Source organism: Symphalangus syndactylus, chromosome 22, assembly GCF_028878055.3.
Source record: "Symphalangus syndactylus isolate Jambi chromosome 22, NHGRI_mSymSyn1-v2.1_pri, whole genome shotgun sequence".
In the NCBI taxonomy this organism is placed as follows: Eukaryota; Metazoa; Chordata; class Mammalia; order Primates; family Hylobatidae; genus Symphalangus; species Symphalangus syndactylus.
The window spans coordinates 35,853,840-35,876,584 of NC_072444.2; the positions used below are offsets into that span (position 1 = coordinate 35,853,840).

Consider the following 22,745-nt stretch of genomic DNA (forward strand, 5'->3'; position numbering starts at 1 on the left):
AGTCCCAGGGAGTCCGCGGCGCGGGCAGCAGCAAGCTGAGTAGATTGTAGCCTGGGCCAGAGAGAGAAAGAAAGAAAGAAAGAAAGAAAGAAAAAAAGGAGGGAGGGAGGGAGGGAAGGATTCACTTTGAATTAATTTTAACGTGGTGTAAGGTAAGAGTCCAACTTCATTGTTTTGCATGTGGATATACAATTTTCCCAACACCATTTGTTGAAGAAACTGTCCTTCACCATTGAGTGGTCTTGGTATCCTTGTGGAAGATCATCGGACCATATATGCCAGGGTTGGTTTCTGAGGTCTCTGTTGTGTTGGTCCATAAGTGTGTCAAGTGTGTCTTTATGCCATGACCACATTTTTGTTTTTTTTTGGCTTAGTGCAGTTTTGTAATTGTTTTGAGACCTTTAATTTTGTTCTGTTTCAAGATTGATTTGCCTATTCATGGGCCCTGGAGATTCCATATGAATTTTAGGATGGGTTTTTCTGCTTATCAAAAATGTCATTGGAATCTTTATAAGGATTGTATTGAATCTAGGTCACTTCGAATAGTGTTGATATCATTCTAAGATGAAATCATCTAATCTGCAAGCCCAGCTTTTCTTTTCATTTATTTGTGTTTAATTTCTTTCAACAGTGTTTTGTAGTTTTCTGTGTTCAAATCTTTTGCCCTCTTGGTTAAGCTTATTTCTAATTTTTAAAATGCTGTTGTAAATGTAATTCTTTTTTTTTTTGAGATGGAGTCTTGCTCTGTCTCCCAGGCTGGAGTGCAGTGGCACTATCTCAGCTCACTGCAACCTCTGCCTTCCTTACTCAAGCGATTCTCCAACCTCAGCCTCTCAAGTAGCTGGGATCACAGGTGTGTGCCACCACGCCCAGCAGATTTTTTGGTATTTTTAGTAGAGACAGGGTTTTTCCATGTTGACCAGGCTAGTCTTGAACTTGTGACCTCAGGTGATCTGCCCGCCTCGGCCTCCCAAAGTGCTGGGATTGCAGGCATGAGCCACCGCGCCTGGCCAAATGTAATTCTTTTTAAATATTTCTTTTCTTTTGTTTTCTTTTTCTTTCTTTTCTTTTCTTTTCTTTCTCTCTTTCTTTTTTTTGAGACGGCATCTCACTCTGTTTCCTAGGCTGGAGCGCAGTGGCACAATCTCAGCTGACTGCAACCTCCACCTTCCAAGTTCAAGCAATTCTCCTGCCTCAGCCTCCCAAGTGTCTGGGACTACAGGTGTCTGCCACTACGCCCAGCTAATTTTTGTATTTTTAATAGAGACAGAGTTTTACTATGTATATTAGAGATGGGGTTGGCCCAGCTGGTCACAAACTCCTGACCTTAGGTGATCCACCCGCCTTGGCCTCCCAAAGTGCTGGGATTACAAACGTGAGCCACTGCACCTGGCCTCTCTTTTTAAAATTTTATTTGCAGATTGTTCCTTGTTAGTTTATAGAAATGCAACTGACTTGTGTGTGTTACTGTATCCTGAAACTTTGTTGAATTTCATTATTCTACCAGTATTTTGTGGAATTTCAGGATTTTTACACATTACATCCTGTTGTTTGTGAACAAGATTTTGTACTTCTTCCTTTCCAATTTGCATGCTTTTAATTTATTTTTCTTGCCTAATTATTCTAAGTAGAAATTCCAGTACTGTGGTGAATAGAAGTGGCAGGAGGAGATGTTGCTATCTTGTTCCAGATCCTAGAGGAAAAGTTTTTAGTTTTTCACCATTGAGTATGATGTTAGCTGTGAACTTTTCATGTACGATCTTTATTTACTGAGGAGTTTCCATCTATTACTAATTCTTTGAGTGTTTTTATTATGAAAGGTGTTCATCTGGCTCCGGAACCAGATAAATGTTGACCTGATAGAATGGATTGGAATGTTCCCTCCTGTTTCTTGAACATTTTTGGAATATTTTGCAGAGGACTGGCATTAATTCTTCTTGAAATGTTTGGTAAAATTCTCCAGTGAAGTTACCTGGACCTGGAATTTTCTTTTTTGGGGGGTTTTTGATTATTGGTTGAATCTTCTTACTAGTTACAGGTCTCTTTGGGTTTTTTATTTCTCCGTGATGCAATATGGTGGTTTGTGTTTCTAGGAATTTATAAATTTATTCTAGGTTGCCCAGTTTTGTGGCATATGGTTGCTCACATTAGTCTCTTGTAATCTTTTTCATTTCTGTGGCATCTGTTTTACTGTCACCTCTTTTATTTATGATTTTAGTATTTGAAATTTCTCTTTTTTCTTAATATAGCTGTGAATTTTAAAATTTTTATTGATCTTTAAAAAAACTCAGTGTTTTTTTTTTTTTCCTTCTTTTTCTGGTCTTATTCTGCTTATCTCTGCTCTAATCTGTTATTTTCTTCCTTTTGCTTGGTTTGTCATTAGTTTTTTTTCCCTTCAAGTGTAATGTTAGGTTATTGATTTGAGATCTTCCTTCTTATTAATTTAAGCACCTGCAGCTGTAAGCTTCCTTTAGCATGGGTTTGAGATCTTTCTTCTTTTTAATTTAAGTATCTGCAGCTGTAAGCTTCCCTTTAGCATGGGTTTGAGATCTTTTTTCTTTTTAATTTGAGCATCTGCAGCTGTAAGCTTCCTTTAGCATGAGTTTGAGATCTTTCTTCTTTTTAACTTAAGCATCTGCAGCTATAAGCTTCCCTTTAGCATGGGTTTGAGATCTTTCTTCTTTTTAATTTGAGCATCTGCAGCTGTAAGCTTCCGTTTATCACTGCGTTTGTTGCCTCCTCCTGAGTTTGGGTATGTCATGGTTTTGTTTTCATTTGCTTAAACATTTTTTTGTCCTATTGTAATATAATTGTGCTGTTTTTCATAAAGGTGATTAATGAAACACATAATGAATTGTGCTTCTGTTTTTATAATATTTTAAGCATTCTTAACTCAGAAATGTAAACTTTAGAAAAATTCCAGTCCAGGCACAGTGGCTCACACCTGTAATCCCAGCACTTTGGGAGGCCGAGGCGGGCAGATCATCTGAGGTCAGGAGTTGGAGACCAGCCTTGCTAACATGGTGAAACCCTGTCTTTACTAAAAATGGAAAAAAAATTTTAAAAGTTAGCTGGGTGTGGTGGCAGGCGCCTGTAATCCCAGCTACTCTGGAGGCTGAGGCAGGAGAATCACTTCAATCTGGGTGGTGGAGGTTGCAGTGAGCTGAGATTGCACCACTGCACTCCAGCCTGGGTGACAGAGTAAGACTCTGTCTCAAAAAAAAAAGAAAAAAGAAAACATTTCAGACATATTTATATGTATTTCAATTTAGAAACTATGACCTCCTAAGTGTATTAGCACAGCAACCTGACATAAAGAATAAACATATACCAAAACAGAAACTTGCAAATACCTGTTTTTTATTAATTTTTAATTACCTATATTTAAAAATTGCCAGGTGCAGTGGCTTACGCCTGTAATCCCAGCACTTTGGGAGGCTGAGTTGGGCAGATCACATGAGGTCAGGAGTTTGAGACCAGCCTGGTCAACATGGTAAAACCCCATCTCTATTAAAAATCAAAAAATTAGCCAGGTGTGATAGCATGCATCTATAGTCCCAGCTACTTGGGAGCCTAAGGCAGGGAGAATTGCTTGACCCTGGGAGGCAAAGGTTGCAGTGAGCCAAGATAGTTCCACTGCACTCCAGCCTGGGTGACAGAGTGAGACTCTGTGTCAAAAAAATAAAAATTGCCTGGGCGTGGTGGCTCACACCTGTAATTGCAGCATTTTGGGAGGCTGAGGCAGGCAGATCATGTCAGGATATCGAGACCATCCGGGCTAACATGGTGAAACGCCATCTCTACTAAAAATACAAAAAATTAGCCGGGTGTGGTGGCAAGTGCCTGTAGTTCCAGCTACTCTGGAGGCTGAGGCAGGAGAATGGTGTGAACCTGGGAGGCGGAGCTTGCAGTGAGCCGAGATTGTGCCACTGCACTCCAGCCTGGGCAACAGAGCGAGACTCTGTCTCAAAAAAAAAAAAATTAAGGTGTGGTTGACATTCAAAAATTACACATATTTAATATATACCGTGTGTGTGTGTGTGTGTGTGTGTGTGTGTGTGTGTGACAGAGGTTTTACTCTTCTTGCCCAGGCTGGAGTGCAGTGACACGATCTCAGCTCACTGCAACTTCCACCTCCTGGGTTCAAGCAATTCTCCTGCCTCAGCCTCCTGAGTAGCTGAGATCACAGGTGTGCGCCCCCACGCCCGGCTAATTTTTGTATTTTTTTTAGTAGAGACAGGGTTTCACCATGTTGGCCAGGCTGGTCTCGAACTCCTGACCTCAGATGATCTGCCTGCCTCGGCCTCCCAAAGTCCTGGGATTACAGGCGTGTGCCACTGAATATACACATCTTAATTAGTTTAGAGATAAGTATTCACCCAAGGACTCTTCACAACAAATAATGCCATAAACATGACCATCACTCCATATCGGGGAACCTGCCCTGATAATCACGTAGGTTCTTTTCTATTTTTCCTAAGCATTGGCCAGCTTGAGAAATAAAGGGACAGAGTACAAAAGAGAGAAATTTTAAAGCTGGGCGTCTGGGGGAGACATCACACGTTGGTAGGATCCGTGATGCCCCACAAGCCACAAAAACCATCAAGTGTTTATTAGAGATTTTCAAAAAGGGAGGGAGTGTGCAAATAGGTGTGGGTGACAGACATCAAGTACTTAACAGGGTAATAGAATATCACAAGGCAAGTGGAGGCAGGGCGAGATCACAGGACCACAAGACTGAGGCGAAATTAAAATTGCTAATGAAGTTTCGGGCACCATTGTCATTCATGACATCTTATCAGGAGGCAGGGTTTTGAGATCAACCAGTCTGATCAAAATTTATTAGGTGGGAATTTCCTCTTCCTAATAAGCCTGGGAGCGCTATGGGATACTGGAGTCTATTTCACCCCTGCAGCCTCAACCATAAGAGACGACCACTCCCCAGGGGGGCCAATTCAGAGACCCACCCCCAGGTGTGCATTCTCTTTCTCAGGGATGTTCCATGCTGAGAAAAAAAATCCAGCGATATTTCTCCCATTTGCTTTTGAAAGAAGAGAAATATGGCTCTGTTCCAGCTGGCTCACCGGCTGCCAGAGTTTAAGGTTAGCTTTCTTATTCCCTGAACAATTGCTGTTATCCTGTTCATTTTTCAAAGTGCCCAGATTTCATATTGTTTAAACACACATGCTGTACAATTTGTGCCGTTAATGCAATTATTACAGGGTCCTTAGGTGACATACATCCTCCTTGGCTGAAAGGATTAAGAGATTAAAGACAGGCATAGGAAATCACAAGGGTATTGATTGGGGAAGTGATAAGTGTCTATGAAATCTTTACAATTTATGTTTAGCGATTGCAATAAAGATAGGCATAAGAAATTATAAGAATATTAATTTGGGGAACTAATAAAGGTCCAGAAAATCTTCACAATCCACGTTCTTCTGCCATGGCTTCAGCCAGTCCCTCCTTTTGGGGTCCCTGACTTCCCGCAACATCTCCCCAAATATTTCTCATTCTCACCCTTTTTAAAAAATGAGACTGGGAGTGATGGCTCACGCCTGTAATCCCAGCACTTTGGGAGGCTGAGGCGGGTGGATCATGAGGTCAGGAGATCGAGACCATCCTGGCTAACACAGTGGAACCCCGTTTCTACTAAAAATACAGAAAATGAGCTGGGTGTGATGACGGGCACCTGTAGTCCCAGCTACTTGGGAGGCTGAGGCAGGAGAATGGTGTGAACCCGGGAGGTGAAGCTTGCAGTGAGCCAAGATCGCGCCACTGCACTCCAGCCTGGGAGACAGTGTGAGACTCTGTCTAAAAAAAAAAAAAAAATGTGATGACCATTTCACCTAAAATATACCGTCTTAAGTTTTTTTTTAAGTGTACAATACGGGACGGCCATGCATCAGAGATATAGGGGGGTTTGGTTCCAGACCACTGCAATAAAGTGAGTTATACAATTTCTTTTGGTTTCCAGTGCATGTAAAAGTATCTTTATACTGTGCTGTATAAAGTGTGCAATAGCGTGTGTCTACAAAGTGTGCACACCTTAATTTGCAAATACTTTATTGTTAACAAATGCTAACAGTCATCTGAGTCTTCAGCAAGCTGCAATCTTTTTTTGTGTGTGTGTGACAGGGTTTTACTCTGTGGCTCAGGCTGGAGTAATTGCAGCCTCAACCTCCTGCTCAATCAAACCCCCACCTCAGACTCCTGACTAGCTGGGACTACAGGTGCATGCCACCATGTCCAGCTAATTTTTGTATTTTTGTATTTTTTTTGTAGAGATGGGGTTTTGCCATGTTGCCTCAACGTCCTGGGCTCAAGCAATCCACCCACCTTGGCCTCCCAAAATGTTGGGATGACAGGTGTGAGCCACTGCACCTGGCCAAGTTGCAGTCTTCTTGCTGATGGAGGGTCTTGCCTTAATGTAAGGTGGTGGTTGCTGAGGGTTGGGGTGGCTGTGGTAATTTCTTAAAATAAGACAACATTGAAGTTTGCTGTGTCAATTGACTCTCCCTTTCACAAAAGAATTATCTGTAGCATATGATGTTGTTTGATAGCTTTTTACCCACAGTAGAACTTTCAAAATTGGATTCAATCTTGTCAAACCTTCGTACTGCTGTACCAACTAAGTTTATGTATTATTGTAAATCATTGGGTTTAATCCTGTCAAGCCCTCCTTCTGCTGTACCAATTAAGTTTATGTATTATTGTAAATCATTGGGTTTAATCCTGTCAAGCCCTCCTTCTGCTGTACCAACTAAGTTTATTCTAAATCTGTTGTCATCTCAACAGTGTTTACACTGTCTTCACCACGAGTACATTTCATCTCAAGAAACCACTTTCTTTGCTCATCCATTGAAGCAACTCATCCACTCACGTTTTCTCCGGAGGCTGCTGCAGTCTCACCACATCTTCAGGCTCTGTCTCTGATTCTATTGCTCTTGTTATTTCCACCATATCTGCAGTTACTTCCTCCACAGAAGTCGTGAACCCCTCAGTGTCATCTGTGAGGGTTGGAATAATCTTCCCAACTTCTTTTTTTTTTTTTTTTTTTAGATGGAGTGTTGCCTGGGCTGGAGTGCAGTGACTCAATCTCAGCTCACTGCAACCTCCGCCTCCCAGGTTCAAGCAGTTCCTCTGCCTCAGCCTCCCAAGTATTTGGGATTACAGGCACCCCCCAACAGGCCTAGCTAATTTTTTTTTGTTTGTTTTTAGTAGAGACTGAGTTTCACTATGTTGGCCAGGCTGGTCTCAAATTCCTGACCTCGTGATCCACCCACCTTGGCCTCCCAAAGTGCTGGGATTACAGGTGTGAGCCACCACGCGCAGCCCCAACTTCTCCTAATGTTGCTATTTTTACCTTCTTCTTTAAATCATGAATGTTCTCAATGGCATCTAGAATGGTGAATCCTTTCCAGTAGTTTTTCAATTATTTTGCCCAGATCCGTCAAAGGAATGACTTTGTAGAGAAGCTATAGCTTAATGAAAGATATTTTTTAAGTGATAAGACTTGAAAGTTAAATTATTCCTCGATCCAAGGGCAGCAGAATGAATGTTGAGTTAGTAGGCATGAAAACAACATTCAGCTCTTTATACATCTTTGTAAAAACCCTTGAGTACCAGGGGCATTGTCAGTGAGCAGTAATACTTTGAAAGGAATGCTATTTCTTGAGCAGTAGGTGTCAACAGTGGGCTTAAGATATTCAGTAAACCATATTTGTAAACAGATAGTCTGTCATCCAGGCTTTGTTCCCATTTGTAGAGTACAGGCAGAGCTGTTTTATCATAATTCTTCAGGGCCCTTGGATTTTCAGAATAGTAAATCATCATTGGTTTCAAGTTAACATCACCAGCTGCATTAGCCCTTAACAAAAGAGTCAACATGTCCTTTGAAGCCTTAAAGCCAGGCATCAACTCCTCTCTAGCTGTGAACATCCTAGATGGCATCTCCTTCTAATAGAAGGCTGTTTTATCTCCATTGCAAATCTGTTTAGTGTAGCCATCTTAATTAGTTATCTTCTAGATAGCTTTCTGCAGCTTTTCCATCAGTACTTGCTGCTTTATCTTGCACTTCTATGTTATGGAGATGACTTTTTTCCTTAAATCTCATGAAACAGGCTCATCTAGCTTCAGACTTTTCTTCTGCAGCTGCCTCACCTTTCCGAGCCTTCATAGAATTGAAGAGAGGCTGGGTGCGGTGGCTGTCACGCCTGTAATCCCAGCACTTTGGGAGGCCGAGGCAGGAAGATCACCTGAGGTCGGGAGTTCGACACCAGTCTGACCAACGTGGATAAAACCTGTCTCTACTAAAAATACAAAAAATTAGGCGTGGTGGTGCATGCCTGTAATCCCAGCTACCCGGGAGGCTGAGGCAGGAGAATGGCTTGAACTTGGGAGGCAGAGGGTGCAATGAGCTGAGATCCACCAGTGCACTCCAGCTTGGGTAAGAAGAACTAAACTCCATCTCAAAAAGAAAAAAGAAAAAAGAGAGTTAGGCTTAGGCTTAATGGAATGTTTTTTGTTTTTTTTATCTTCTATCTAGACCGCTTAAATTTTCTTCATAACAGCAGCAAGATTGTTTAGCTTTTTATCATTCATATGTTCACTGGAGTAGTACTTTAAATTTCTTTCAAGAACACTTCCTTTGCATTCACAACTTGGCTAAGTGTTTGTTGCATGAGGTCTAGCTACTGGCCTGTTTGCTTACAGCATGCCTTCCTCACTAAGCTTAATTATTTCTTCCTTTTGGTTTAAAGTGACAGACATGCAACTCTTCTTTCACTTGAACACATAGAGGCTATTGTAGGGTAATCAATTGGGCACATTTTAATATTAATAAAAAGAAGCCTAGGAAAAAGAGAGAGAGAGAAATGGCCCGTTGGTGGGGCAGTCAGAACACACACTTTTGTCAATTGTTTGCTGTCTTATCCGGGTGTGATTTGTGGTTCCCAAAACAATGACAATAGTAGCATTAAAGATCACTGATTACAGATCACCATAACAGATTGAATAATAAAAAGCTTAAAATACTGTGAGAATGACCAAAATGTGACACAGAGACATGAAGTGAGCACGTGCGGTAGGAAAAATGGTGCCAGTGAGACCTGCTTATTGCAGGGTGGCCACAAACCTTCGATTTGTAAAAAACATGGTCACAAAACACAATAAAGCAAAGTGCAGTGAAACAAGATGTGTCTGTCTTTTGATAGAGTCTGACAATCTCTGTCTTTGAAATGATACATTCATACCATTAATATTCAAAGTGATTATTGATATCATTGGATTAATATCTGCTATGTTTGTTACTGTTTTCTATTCATTCTCCTTAGTCTTCATTCTTTTGTCTACCACTCTTTTTCTGCCCTTTGCAGTTTTCATTGACGATTTTAGATGAACTATGTTTTCCCTGTCTTTTTAGCATGTACTTCTTTTTTTAAAACTTTTTTTAACTAGTTGCCATAGAATTTGCAATATACATTTATAACCAATTTAAGTCCACTTTCAAATAACACTATCCCACAAATAAGACTACCTGCTTAACAAAGAAAACACCTAACTCCTCAATAACATTTACAGCCAATTCAAGTCCACTTTCAAATAACACTATCCCACTATCCCACAAATAAGACTACCTGCTTAACAAAGAAAACACCTAATTCCTCAATATACATTTACGACCAATTCAAGTCCACTTTCAGATAACACTGTCCCACTTCATGGGTGACTACCTGCTTAACAAAGAAAACACCTAATTCCTCCCTCCCATCTTTCCATTCCATTCCTTGTATTATTGTTCCTCATTTCACTTGTGTATAAGCATACATAATCTATATGTGTGTATTTATTATTATCTACAAACTTATTGGTCAGATCAATTATGAATAAATACATAAGTTTTTATTGTACCACAATTCCTCCCTCCCATCCTTCCATTCCATTCCTTGTATTAGTGTTACTCATTTCCTTGTATTAGTGTTACTCATTTCACTTGTATATAAGCATACATAATCTATCTGTGTGTATTTATTATTATCTATAAACTTCTTGGTCAGATCAATTAAGAATAAATATGTAAGTTTTTTTTGTACCACAATTCTTTCTTTAATGCTCTTTTTAAAAAAATGTTGATCCGGGTTTCAGTTGTATATCTTTTGTTTCCCTCTAAAGAATTTCATTTAACATTTCTTGCAAGACAGGTCTCCTGGCAACAAGTTTCTTGAATTTTTATTTTTCTGAGGAAGGCCTTATTTCTCCTTCACTTTTGAAGGGTGATTTGAGTGGGTACAAAAACTTAGGTTGGTGGGTTTTTTTCTGTCAACATTTTGAATTTTTCATTCCACTCTCTTCTTGCTTTCACACTTTCTGCAATGTTGAATGCAGTTCTTATCTTTGTGTCTCTGTAGGTAAGGTGTTTTCTGCCCCACCTCTGGTTTCTTTCAGAGTTTTCCTTTATCTTTTATTTTGTATAGTTTGAAAATTATATGTCCAAGTGTAGGTTGTTGGCATTTATCCTGCCTGATGTTCTCGGAGCTTCCTGGATCTTTGGTTTGGTGTCTGACATTAATACTGGAAGTTCTCAGACATGGTTGTTGCAGATGTTTCTTCTATTTCTTCTCCTCCTGGTATTCTCATTACTCTGTTTCACCTTTTGTAGTTGTCCCACAGTCTTGGATATCATCTTCTGTTCTTTTCAGCGTTTCTTTTCTTTTTTAGTTTTTGAAGTTTCTGTTGATAAATCCTCAAGCTCAGAGATTCTTTACTCAGCTGAGTCTAGTCTACTAATAAGCCATCAGAGGTATTCTTCGGTTATTTACCACATTTTTTATAACTACATTATGTTGATGGTTCTTATGATGTCTTTCTGATTACATTACCCATCTACACTTGAATGCTGTCTACTTCATTCATTAGAGCCCTTAGCGTATTATCCAGAGGTTTAAAAAAAATTCCAAAATCATAGCTGTGTCTTGTTCTGAAGCTTGCTCTGTTGCTACAAATTGTATATATATTTTTTGCCTTTTAGTATGCCTTGCAATTTTTTCCCCTTTATTCCCAGTGATGAAGTACCCACTAAAAGTGACTGCTGTTAATATAGCTTCAGTAATGTTGTGATGAGGTGTCAGGGCAGGTGATGCTCTCTTAGTCTCTTTAGGCTGCTCTAACAAAATACTTTAGACAGAATAATTCATAAACAACAGAGATTATTGCTCACAGTTCTGGAGGCTGGAAAGTCCAAGACTAAAGTGCCAGGATATTTGGTGTTTGGTGAAGGTCAAACATTCAGACACTCGCAGTGACTCTAGCAGCAGCAGCAGTGTTCAGGGATCCTATGTGAGGGACAAACACTCAGACCCCAGCAGGAGTGTTCTGGAATCCTATGTGAGGGCCAAACATTCAGACCACAGCAGGAGTGTTCTGGAATCCTATGTGAGGGCCAAACATTCAGACCCCAGCAGGAGTGTTCTGGAATCCTATGTGAGGGCCAAACATTCAGACCTCAGCAGGAGTGTTCTGGAATCCTATGTGAGGGCCAAACATTCAGACCCCAGCAGGAGTGTTCTGGAATCCTATGTGAGGGCCAAACATTCAGACCACAGCAGGAGTGTTCTGGAATCCTATGTGAGGGCCAAACATTCAGACCCACGTAACAGTGTTCTGGAATCCTACGTGAGGGACATTCAGACCCCAGCAGGAGTGTTCTGGAATCGTATGTGAGGGCCAAACATTCAGACCACAGCAGGAGTGTTCTGGAATCCTATGTGAGGGCCAAACATTCAGACCACAGCAGGAGTGTTCTGGAATCCTATGTGAGGGCCAAACATTCAGACCCCAGCAGGAGTGTTCTGGAATCCTATGTGAGGGCCAAACATTCAGACCCCAGCAGGAGTGTTCTGGAATCCTATGTGAGGGCCAAACATTCAGACCCCAGCAGGAGTGTTCTGGAATCCTATGTGAGGGCCAAACATTCAGACCACAGCAGGAGTGTTCTGGAATCCTATGTGAGGGCCAAACATTCAGACCCACGTAACAGTGTTCTGGAATCCTACGTGAGGGACATTCAGACCCCAGCAGGAGTGTTCTGGAATCGTATGTGAGGGCCAAACATTCAGACCACAGCAGGAGTGTTCTGGAATCCTATGTGAGGGCCAAACATTCAGACCACAGCAGGAGTGTTCTGGAATCCTATGTGAGGGCCAAACATTCAGACCCACGTAACAGTGTTCTGGAATCCTACGTGAGGGACATTCAGACCCCAGCAGGAGTGTTCTGGAATCGTATGTGAGGGCCAAACATTCAGACCACAGCAGGAGTGTTCTGGAATCCTATGTGAGGGACAAACATTCAGACCCCAGCAGGAGTGTTCTGGAATCCTATGTGAGGGACAAACATTCAGACCACAGCAGGAGTGTTCTGGAATCCTATGTGAGGGACAAACATTCAGACCCTCGTAGCCGTGTTCTGGAATCCTATGTGAGGGACACTCAGACCCCAGCAGGAGTGTTCTGGAATCGTATGTGAGGGCCAAACATTCAGACCACAGCAGGAGTGTTCTGGAATCCTATGTGAGGGCCAAACATTCAGACCCCAGCAGGAGTGTTCTGGAATCCTATGTGAGGGACAAACATTCAGACCCTCGTAGCCGTGTTCTGGAATCCTATGTGAGGGACACTCAGACCCCAGCAGGAGTGTTCTGGAATCGTATGTGAGGGCCAAACATTCAGACCACAGCAGGAGTGTTCTGGAATCCTATGTGAGGGCCAAACATTCAGACCACAGCAGGAGTGTTCTGGAATCCTATGTGAGGGCCAAACATTCAGACCCACGTAACAGTGTTCTGGAATCCTACGTGAGGGACATTCAGACCCCAGCAGCAGTGTTCTGGAATCCTATGTGAGGAACAAACAGTTCAGACCCTCGTAGCAGTGTTTTGGAATCCTATGTGAGGGACAGTGTCTTAGACCCTAGCAGCAGTGTTCTGGAATCCTATGTGATGGACATTCAGACCCTCGTAACAGTGTTCTGGAATCCTATGTGAGGGACAAACATTCAGACCACAGGAGCAGTGTTCTGGAATCCTATGTGAGGGCCAAACATTCAGACTACAGGAGGAGTGTTCTGGAATCCTGTGTGAGGGACAAACATTGAGACCCTTGCGGCAGTGTTCTGGAATCCTATGTGAGGGAGAAACACTCAGAACCCAGTAGCAGTGTTCTGGAATCCTAAGTGAGGGACAAATAGACCACAGCAGGAGTGTTCTGGAATCCTATATGAGGGACCAACATTCAAACCCCAGCAGGAGTGTTCTGGAATCCTATGTGAGTAACAAACATTCAGACCACTGTAGGAGTGTTCTGGAATCATATGTGAGGGACAAACATTCAGACCCCGGCAGCAGTGTTCTGGAATCCTATGTGAGGTTCAAACTCTCAGAACCCAGCAGCAGTGTTGTGGAGTCCTATGTGAGCGAGAAACATTCATACCACAGCAGGAGTGTTCTGAAATCCTATGTAATTGACAAACATTCAGACCCCCGTAGCAGTGTCCTGGAATCCTATGTGAGGGAGAGACATTCAGACCCCGGCAGCAGTGTTCTGGAATCCTATGTGAGGTTCAAACACTCAGAACTCAGCAGCAGTGTTGTGGAATCCTATGTGAGCGAGAAACATTCATACTACAGCAAGAGTGTTCTGAAATCCTATGTGATTGACAAACATTCAGACCCTCGTAGCAGTGTTCTGGAGTCCTGTGTGATGGACAAACATTCAGACCCCAGCAGCAGTGTTCTGGAATCTATGTAAGGGAGAAACACTCAGAACCCAGCAGCAGTGTTCTGGAATCCTGTGTGATGGACAAACATTTAGACCCCAGCAGCAGTGTTCTGGAATTCTATGAGGGACAAATTTTCAGACCACAGCAGGAGTGTTGTGGAATCTTATGTGAGGGACAAATATTCAGACCCTCATAGCAGTGTTCTGGAATCCTATGTGAGGAACATTCAGACCACCACAGGAGTGTTGTGGAATCCTATGTGAGGGACAAACACTCAGAACCCAGCAGTAGTGTTCTGGAATCCTATGTGAGGGACAGACCTTCAGACCACAGCAGGAGTGTTCTGGAATCCTTTGTGAGGGACAAACATTCAGACCACAGCAGCAGTGTTCTAGAATCCTGTGTGAGGGACACTCAGAACCTGGCAGCAGTGTTCCGTAATCCTATGTGAGGGACAAACATTCAGACCACAGCAGCAGTGTTCTGGAATCCTCTGTGAAGGAAAAACATTCAGGCCACAGCAGGAGTGTTCTGGAATCCTATATGAGGGCCAAACTCTCAGATCACAGTAGCAGTGTTCTGGAATCCTATGTGAGGGACAATCTCTCAGACCCTAGCAGCAGTGTTCTGGAGTCCTATGTGATGGACAAACATTCAGACCCTTGTAGCAGTGTTCTTGAATCCTATGTGAGGGACAAACAGACCACAGCAGCAGTGTTCTGGAATCTTATGTGAGGAAGAAACATTCGGACCCCCGCAGCAGTGTTCTGGAATTGTATGTGACGGACAAACACTCAGAGCACAGCAGCAGTGTTGTGGAATTCTATGTGAGTGACAAACATTCAGACCATTGCATCAGTGTCCTGGAATCCTGTGTGAGGGCCAGACACTCAGATCACAGTAGCAGTGTTCTGGAGTCCTATGTAACGGACAAACATTCAGAACCTCATAGCAGTGTTCTGGAATCCTATGTGAGGGACATTCTGACCCCAGCAGCTGTGTTCTGGAATCCTATGTGAGGGACAAACATTCAGACCCTTGTAGCAGTGTTATGGAATCCTATGTGAGGGACAAACATTCAGACCTCAGGAGCAGTGTTTTGGTATCGTATGTGAGCGACAAACACGCAGACCCCAGCAGCCGTGTTCTAGAATGCTATGATTGGGTCTATACTGTGAACCTCAGAAGTGTTCCTCTGTTTAATTAATTTTCCACCTTAGGTGGAACATGGTTAGAATGGGCTGCAGTGGAAGGGGATAATTCCCTTCCCCTAGGTTATTTAGGCTCTGATTATACTAGAGCAGATTAGGCTGAGGTTAAGTAGTTTGTCCTGTGGACAAGACTTGTTAAGAACTGGGTGCTCTGGCAGATTTCAAAATAGTTTTCTTTTTTCCTTCCCAAAGGTTGAAGCAGGAGGGGAGTTTTCTCAGGTATTTGTCACAGGAGCCTGGTGAAGCTCCATGAGACAATTTTACAGTATTGTGCCCCCTCCCCCACAATAACTCTATCTCTTTGTAGTTTTTACCACTTAGAGTTGTCCACGCTGATCCTCCAGCCGTTCACCCTTTACAGTTTGAGTTTTTCTACTCCAGCACTGGTTCCAAAGTTGGTTTCAGTAGTGAGTCCATTTTCCTGTAAGCCATTAAGTCCTATGTTCACTTCTCTGTCCCTGCAATCCTGGGGACAGTGGTTTGCCCTGTGTCCTCCCCTGAGTTTCAAATCTAGAAAGAAATGTTGATTTTTTAGTCTCTTCAGCTTTTTATTTGTTGTTAAGATTGTTGTTAAAATGAATTATTGTAAAGTAATTACTGATTACTTCCAAGCTTCTTACATGCAGAAATAGGAACCTGGAATCTGTTTCTAAAACTATCTTCTCAATGCCTATGTGCACAAAGGATTTTTTTCCACAGGACTATGATCGTGATGAATTATATTAGTAGACTTCTGAATACTGAACTTTTCTTTATTCGTGGAATAAGCTCAGGAAATTCCTTCTTGGTCCTCACAGTCTATTTCTCTTCCGGTGTAGTGTTTCTGTAAATTCTGTACTTGTTTCTTTTATTCTTTCATTCTCTTATTTTCATTTGGTCTGATGGATTCAGGTACCATTGAAATTCTGGTAATTTCCAAATCTTTATCTTTAGTTTTGATCTCTCTTCTGAACCACTGGAGCCATATTCCCAATTGCCAGTTGGAAATTCCCAATATGGAACCTCAGATGTTTCACGCGTGATATATCCAAGTCTGTGTCACTTCTGGTTATCATATTCTTTCATTTTTACAAATTTCACTTCACAACACCAGTACCAGTCTAGCTGGATCATGGCAGATAACTTGGAAACAAAACTCCCCTTTTTACCCACTGCACAGCAAATTGGTACCAAATCCTGTTTCTACATTTTTTTCCTTTTAAGAACTGCTTCCTTATTGTGTATTCTCACACTTCATGTCCTGATGTAGGTGGTCATCTGTCTTCCTCTTTACTCCCTTCTGACTTTCCTTTAAGCCCTTTCCCATTCTCTTTCTCAGGGATGGCTGTTAAAATGCCAATATGGTCATGTAACTTTTCTGTCCTTACTGGACCTCCCTATTTACACCTGTTTGTGAAGTGGCTGTGTTCACCCTGGGTGGATAGAGCATTTTTTGTCCCGTAGAAAGGAAATTTTTAAATGCCAGTGTATATTCTTTTAATTAAGTATACTCACCTTTTGTATCCATGGGTTTTGCATCTGTGGATTCTGCCAACTTCAGATTGAAAATATTCCCACAAAAATAGATGGCTGTCTCTGTGCAGAGCATCTACAGAAATTTTTCTTGTCATTATTTCCTAAACAGTACAGTATAACAACCATTTATGTAGCATTACATTGTATTCAGTATTATAGGTAATCTAAAGATTTAAAGTTCAGTTGTGCATGGCTTACTGATGGGATTACTTTCTGAGAAATGCATCTTTAGGTAATTTCATTGTTTTGTGAACATCATAGTGTTACAAAAACCTACATGATATGTATATTTTTATTTATATGTTTTTGGTATATGGGTAACCAGATGGCTGAGCCATTATTGAATATCATTTTCTGCACTTCATCTGCAATGCCAATATCAGGTTTCTGTGTATGTTTCATCATCTTATGGGACTATTATGATATACATGTTTCATCATTGACTGAAATGTTATTATGCAGCTTATGACTGTATACACGAGGATGTGCATAAGTTATATGCAAATATGAGACTAGTTTATATAAGAGAGTTATCCAATCTGTGGATTTTGGTATCTGGGGGTGTCTTGGAATCAGTCCCCATGGATACTGAGGAAGTAATGTAATGTTAAAATGATAGGTGCATAAGAATTTTTGAAATTAGGTCAAATATTTAAATGCAGAATCACTGCATAATCAATTCCTTAAATATTGCATTTAACTTTCATCACTGCCCAGGATCATTCATCTAGGCATGGTGCTGTCCAGAGTTCTGTTAAAGTGGTGTGTGTTCTTTTTGCCTTTGTGAGTAGACTTCTGATACTTTCTCATAGTCATGAGAATTCATGGTTCATGTGGAAGAGCCAAACACCTGATTTTTCAGTAAAGTGGAACCTCATGATGCAAAATAAACAAAATTTATTTTCTCCTTCTCTCTTATCCTAGTCTGCACTGAGCTTGTGTCTCAATGAGTTCACCTAAACGTTATTCCCAGTATGTGTTTATACTTATATATTCATAACCAGATCATGAGCTCCTTTGAGAAGTAAAATTTTATTCCTCTTTTTTTTTGTTTTTTTTTTTTTGAGAGACAGGGTCTCTGTTGGCCAGGCTGGAGTGCAGTGGTGTGATCATAACTCACTACACTGTCAAACTCCTGGGCTCGAGCAATCCTTCAGCCTCAGCTTCCAGAGTAGCCAGGACTACAGGCATGCAGGATTATGTCTATTTTTAAAATTATTTTTGTAGAGAGAGGGCCTTTCATTTTGTTTATACTTTTATCCCTAGCAACAAGGGTGGTTCTAGATCTATAAGGTGAACTTTGTAATACAATTTTATTAATTCATAAGTTATTACAGTGGAAGCATATTTCTACTGTGATTACTGCTTCTCCCACCATAAACAGTACAAAACAAACTACATCTTATGTAAAATACATATAAGACACATGGACACACAAAAGAGTGAATTCCTAGATCTTGTTCTTTTGACCCTGGGCTGATGCTTTGACTTGAGGAAAAATGTGCCATTACAGGGGTTGATGTCCTTTGAAGATGTGGCTGTGCACTTCACCTGGGAGGAGTGGCAGGACCTGGATGATGCTCAGAGGACCCTGTACAGGGACGTGATGCTGGAGACCTACAACAGCCTGGTATCATTACAGGAGTTGGTGTCCTTTGAGGAGGTAGCTGTGCACTTCACCTGGGAGGAGTGGCAGGACCTGGATGATGCTCAGAGGACACTGTACAGAGATGTGATGCTGGAGACCTACAGCAGCCTGGTATCATTGGGTGAGTGAAACTTCCCAGTAACTCCCAGGAATGTGTTTTGTTGTTGGTAAATATAGGAACCCTTTTAAGGTATAATAATATTTACTTATAAGATTCCAGTTGATGAAAAATGTGTCACTACTCTGTAATGAAATGTTCAAATTGGCTCCTTCATTGTACAGTCCCTGAAGCCCAGCTGTTGTCATTCTGAAAAGGATTTGACTTAGTGGTTTGACAAAGTCTTCCATTGTTTTTCGTTACCAGGGCATCACATTACTAAACCTGAGATGATCTTCAAGCTAGAGCAAGGAGCAGAGCCATGGATAGTAGAAGAAGCCCCAAACCTGAGACTTTCAGGTCAGTCAGTGAATACTGGGCAGGGAAGCCTGGAGGAGTAATGCCCAGCAGATTTTGGTAGTGTTATCTTGTTTTCACCACTTTTTCCCCTAGGTCTTAGACCTGAAGACTGTTGGTCTGCATTAAATGTGCATTATATAATCCCCAGGGTAGATCTCATGCATATATCCCAGTCTCTTATTTTTCTGAGTATCTTCCTCTTTTTACCCCAAATCCAATCCCTGCCATCTTCTCCTTAGGCCTTTTTCTTTGCTATTTATTTTCTCTATTTCCCCCTTTTCCTCTATTTTGATGTAGTATCTTAAAAATTTTTTTAGACATTCATGCATTTATTTATCCTTTGAATGTATCTTAAGCGATTTTTAAGAATCAGTCATTATAATAGTGATGATGAAAATAGTGTTTCTTTTTAAGCTGTAGCTTTATTCTTCTTGTTTTATTTTTTACTAAACAGATGGTTCTCGCTCTGTTGCTCAGACTCAAGTGCAGTGGCATGACTATAGTTCACTGTAATGATGAACTCCTGGGCTCAAGTGTTCCTCACACCCTAGCCTCCCAAGTAGCTGGGACTACAGGTGTGTGCCATCACACCCAGCTAATTTTTTATTGTTTGTAGAGGTGAGGTCTTGTTCTATTGCCCAGGCTGGTCTCGAACTTCTGGCCTTAAGTGATCCTTGTAGACCCTACCTACAAAAAAAAAAACGTAGCTGAGTGTGGTGACATGGGTTTCTAATCCCAGTTTTTATACTTGGGAGGCTGAGATGGAAGGATTGCTTGAGCTCAGGAGTTTGAAGCTTCAGTGAGCTCTGATAGCAACAGTGCACTCCAGCCTGGGTAACAGAGTAAGATCCTGTCTCAGAAAGAAATATATGAAGCTGTGGAGGACCCATCATAGGGGCCTGGATAGGGGTGATGCTGGACTTGGGAGGAGAACCAGAAAATTCTGGGTCTCAAGTCCAAAGAAACCAATTATTTCCTGTTGAAGGGCTCAGATTTCTGTTTGAGAGTGGAGTTTGTAGTTACCATTTGAAGATGAGAAATGTACAGGAAACTTCATTTTTATATAACACTGTGTGACATCTGAAACTCCAAAACACAAAATATAACTCTTCAAAAATGGTGAATTGTCAAGCAGGGACAGGAAAACTGTCTGAAGTGGAGAGGGGCAGGGCTGTTGATCTCAAAAGGAACCAGAAATACACTTTTCAAAGATGACAGGCACAGCCTGAGTTGCAGAACCAATCCTTCAGATCACCAGTATGGTTGTTTGACTGGAGCTTCTGTGCCTATTATGGATCTGGGAAGCAGGGGATGTCATGTTTAAGTAGGAATTTGCCAGGATCTGTTTTTGTTTAACATGAGGAATAAGAGATTTTCTGCTTGGAAAACCTCCAGACACTTTTAACCATTCTCAGGGAGGAGTGAAAGGTTAACATATAGGCAAAATCCTGTCCACAAGCTACTTCTATGCTTAGGAGACAGAAAAATGGCCATCTCCTGTACCTGCCAGTTGCTGACCCAGGAAACTGGCTATCTTCAAAGAAGAATAATGAAAAAATACCAACTATTAAAACAGCCACTATTGTTATATGAATAAATAGAAAAAAAGAGAGAAAACAAATGACAGATAATGAGCACTTATTAAAACCTATGAGTAGGAAGTAGATGCATATTATTACCAAATAATTCTTTGTGAAATAAAAAAGAACAGGAAAACTTCAAAATGGAAAGAAAAACTCAATTGAATATTAGAAAATATACTGATTTATTACATTATGTCAGTAGGAACAGGAACCATATGCGTATAAAACCAATACCCATTATTAATTTTTATCAAATCTTACTCCACTGGGATAGGAAGTAATTTTTTTTACCTTTACACAAGCATTCTGTAAGACATGATCATGTGTGGTTCATGGATACTTTTTTCTCATTTCAGCTGTCCAGATCATTGATGACCTTATTGAAAGGAGCCATGAAAGTCATGATAGATTTTTCTGGCAAATTGTAATCACCAACAGCAACACATCAACTCAAGAGAGAGTTGAATTAGGAAAAACATTTAATTTGAACTCAAACCATGTTCTAAATCTGATTATAAATAATGGAAACAGTTCAGGAATGAAGCCTGGACAGTTTAATGTTTGCCAGAACGTGCTTTTCCCTATTAAGCCTGGTGAGACACAGTCTGGAGAGAAACCTCATGTCCCTGATATAACCAGGAAATCCCACAGACATCATGAGCATCTTACTCAGCATCACAAGATCCGAACTCTGCCTTTTCAATGTAATGAACAAGGGAAAACTTTCAACACAGAGGCAATGTTCTTTATACATAAGAGGGCTCATATAGGACAGACCTTTGGTAAATATAATGAATTTGAGAAAGCCTGTCATAACTCAGCTGTTATTGTCCAAGGGATAACTCAGGTAGGACAGCCAACTTGTTGTAGAAAGTCTGACTTCACTAAACATCAGCAAACACACACAGGAGAGACACCCTATGAATGTGTTGAATGTGAGAAACCCTCCATTAGCAAATCATACCTTACGATACAGCACAAGGTTCCTACTAAGGAAAAACCTTATGCCTGTAACTGGTGTGAAAAATTGTTCAGCTATAAGTGCAGCCTCACTGTCCATCAGAGAATTCACACAGGGGAAAAGCCCTATAGATGCAATGAATGTGGAATAACCTTTCGCCGTAAGTCATTCCTCACTTTGCATCAGAGAACTCACACAGGGGATAAACCCTACAAATGTATTGAATGTGGAAAAACTTTTCACCGTAAGTCACTTCTCACTTCACATCACAGAACTCACTCAGGGGAAAGGCCCTATCAGTGTAGTGAATGTGGAAAAACCTTTAGCCACAAGTCATACCTCAAAATACATCATAGAATTCACACCGGGGAAAAGCCCTATGCATGTGACCATTGTGAAAAAGCATTTAGCCGTAAGTCAAAGCTTACTGTCCATCAGAGAACACACACAGGGGAAAAACCCTATGAATGTAATGAGTGTGGAAAACCCTTTATCAATAAGTGGAACCTCAGGATACATCAGAGAATTCACACAGGGGAAAGACCCTATAAATGCAATGAATGTGGGAAAACATATCACCGTAAGTTGTTCCTCACTACCCATCAAAGGACTCACACAGGAGAAAAACCCTACAAATGCAATGAATGTGGGAAAACCTTTCGCTGTAAGTCATTCCTCACTGCCCATCAGAGAACTCATACTGGGGAAAAGCCATTTGCATGTAACGAATGTGGAAAAACATATAGCCACAAGTCATACCTTCCAGTACATCACAGAACTCACACAGGGGAAAAACCCTATGAATGTAATGAATGTGGAAAATCCTTTTACTGTAAGTCAGTCCTAACTGTACATCAGAGAACTCATACTGGCAAAAAAAACCCTGTGAATGTAATGAATGTGAGAAAACCTTTATCAATAAGTTAAACCTTGGGATACACAAGAGAGCTCAGGGGAAAGACCCTATGAATGTAATGAAGGTGGAAAAACCTTTCATCAGAAGTCAAATCTCAGCACCCATCAGGGAACTCACACAGGGGAGAAACCTTACGTATGTAATGAATGTGGAAAAACCTTTCAGCACAAGTCATTCCTCACCGTACACCGGAGAACTCACATGGGAAAAACTGTGTGGATGTAATGAATGTGGAAAAACTTTTTGTTGGAAATCATACCTTATTATACATGAGAGAACTCACAGCAGGGAAAGGCCCTGAGAATGTAATGAATGTGGAAAATCCTTTCATCAGAAGGCAAATCTTCAGAAGCATCAAGGTATTCACACAGGAGAGAAATCCTATGAATGTAGCAAATGTGGAAAAACCTTCAGTCAGAAGTCAGTCCTCACTGTACATCATGGAACCCATACTGGAGAAAAACCTTATGAATGTAATGAGTGTGGGAAAACCTTTTGTCACAAGTCAAACCTCAATATGCATCAGGGAACTCACTCAGCAGAGAAACCCTATGAATTTGATGAATATAGGAAAACGTTTTACCATAAGACTGTTCTCACCATACATCAGAGAATTCACACAGGTGAGAAGCCATTTGAATGTAAAGAATGTAGGAAAACGTCCCAGAAGTCAAAACT

General features: G+C 41.1%; 1 protein-coding gene across 1 annotated transcript in view; it reads left to right on the top strand.

Moving 5' to 3' along the window:
* LOC129472647 (zinc finger protein 717-like) overlaps positions 1–22,745 on the top strand; it is a 54,605-nt gene that overhangs the window by 24,146 nt on the left and 7,714 nt on the right. Inside the window, 7 exon segments of the mRNA XM_063631226.1 lie at positions 18,016–18,271; positions 18,515–18,607; positions 20,547–22,024; positions 22,027–22,096; positions 22,099–22,266; positions 22,269–22,477; positions 22,480–22,745. Coding sequence (XP_063487296.1) covers positions 18,016–18,271; positions 18,515–18,607; positions 20,547–22,024; positions 22,027–22,096; positions 22,099–22,266; positions 22,269–22,477; positions 22,480–22,745 — 2,540 coding nt within the window.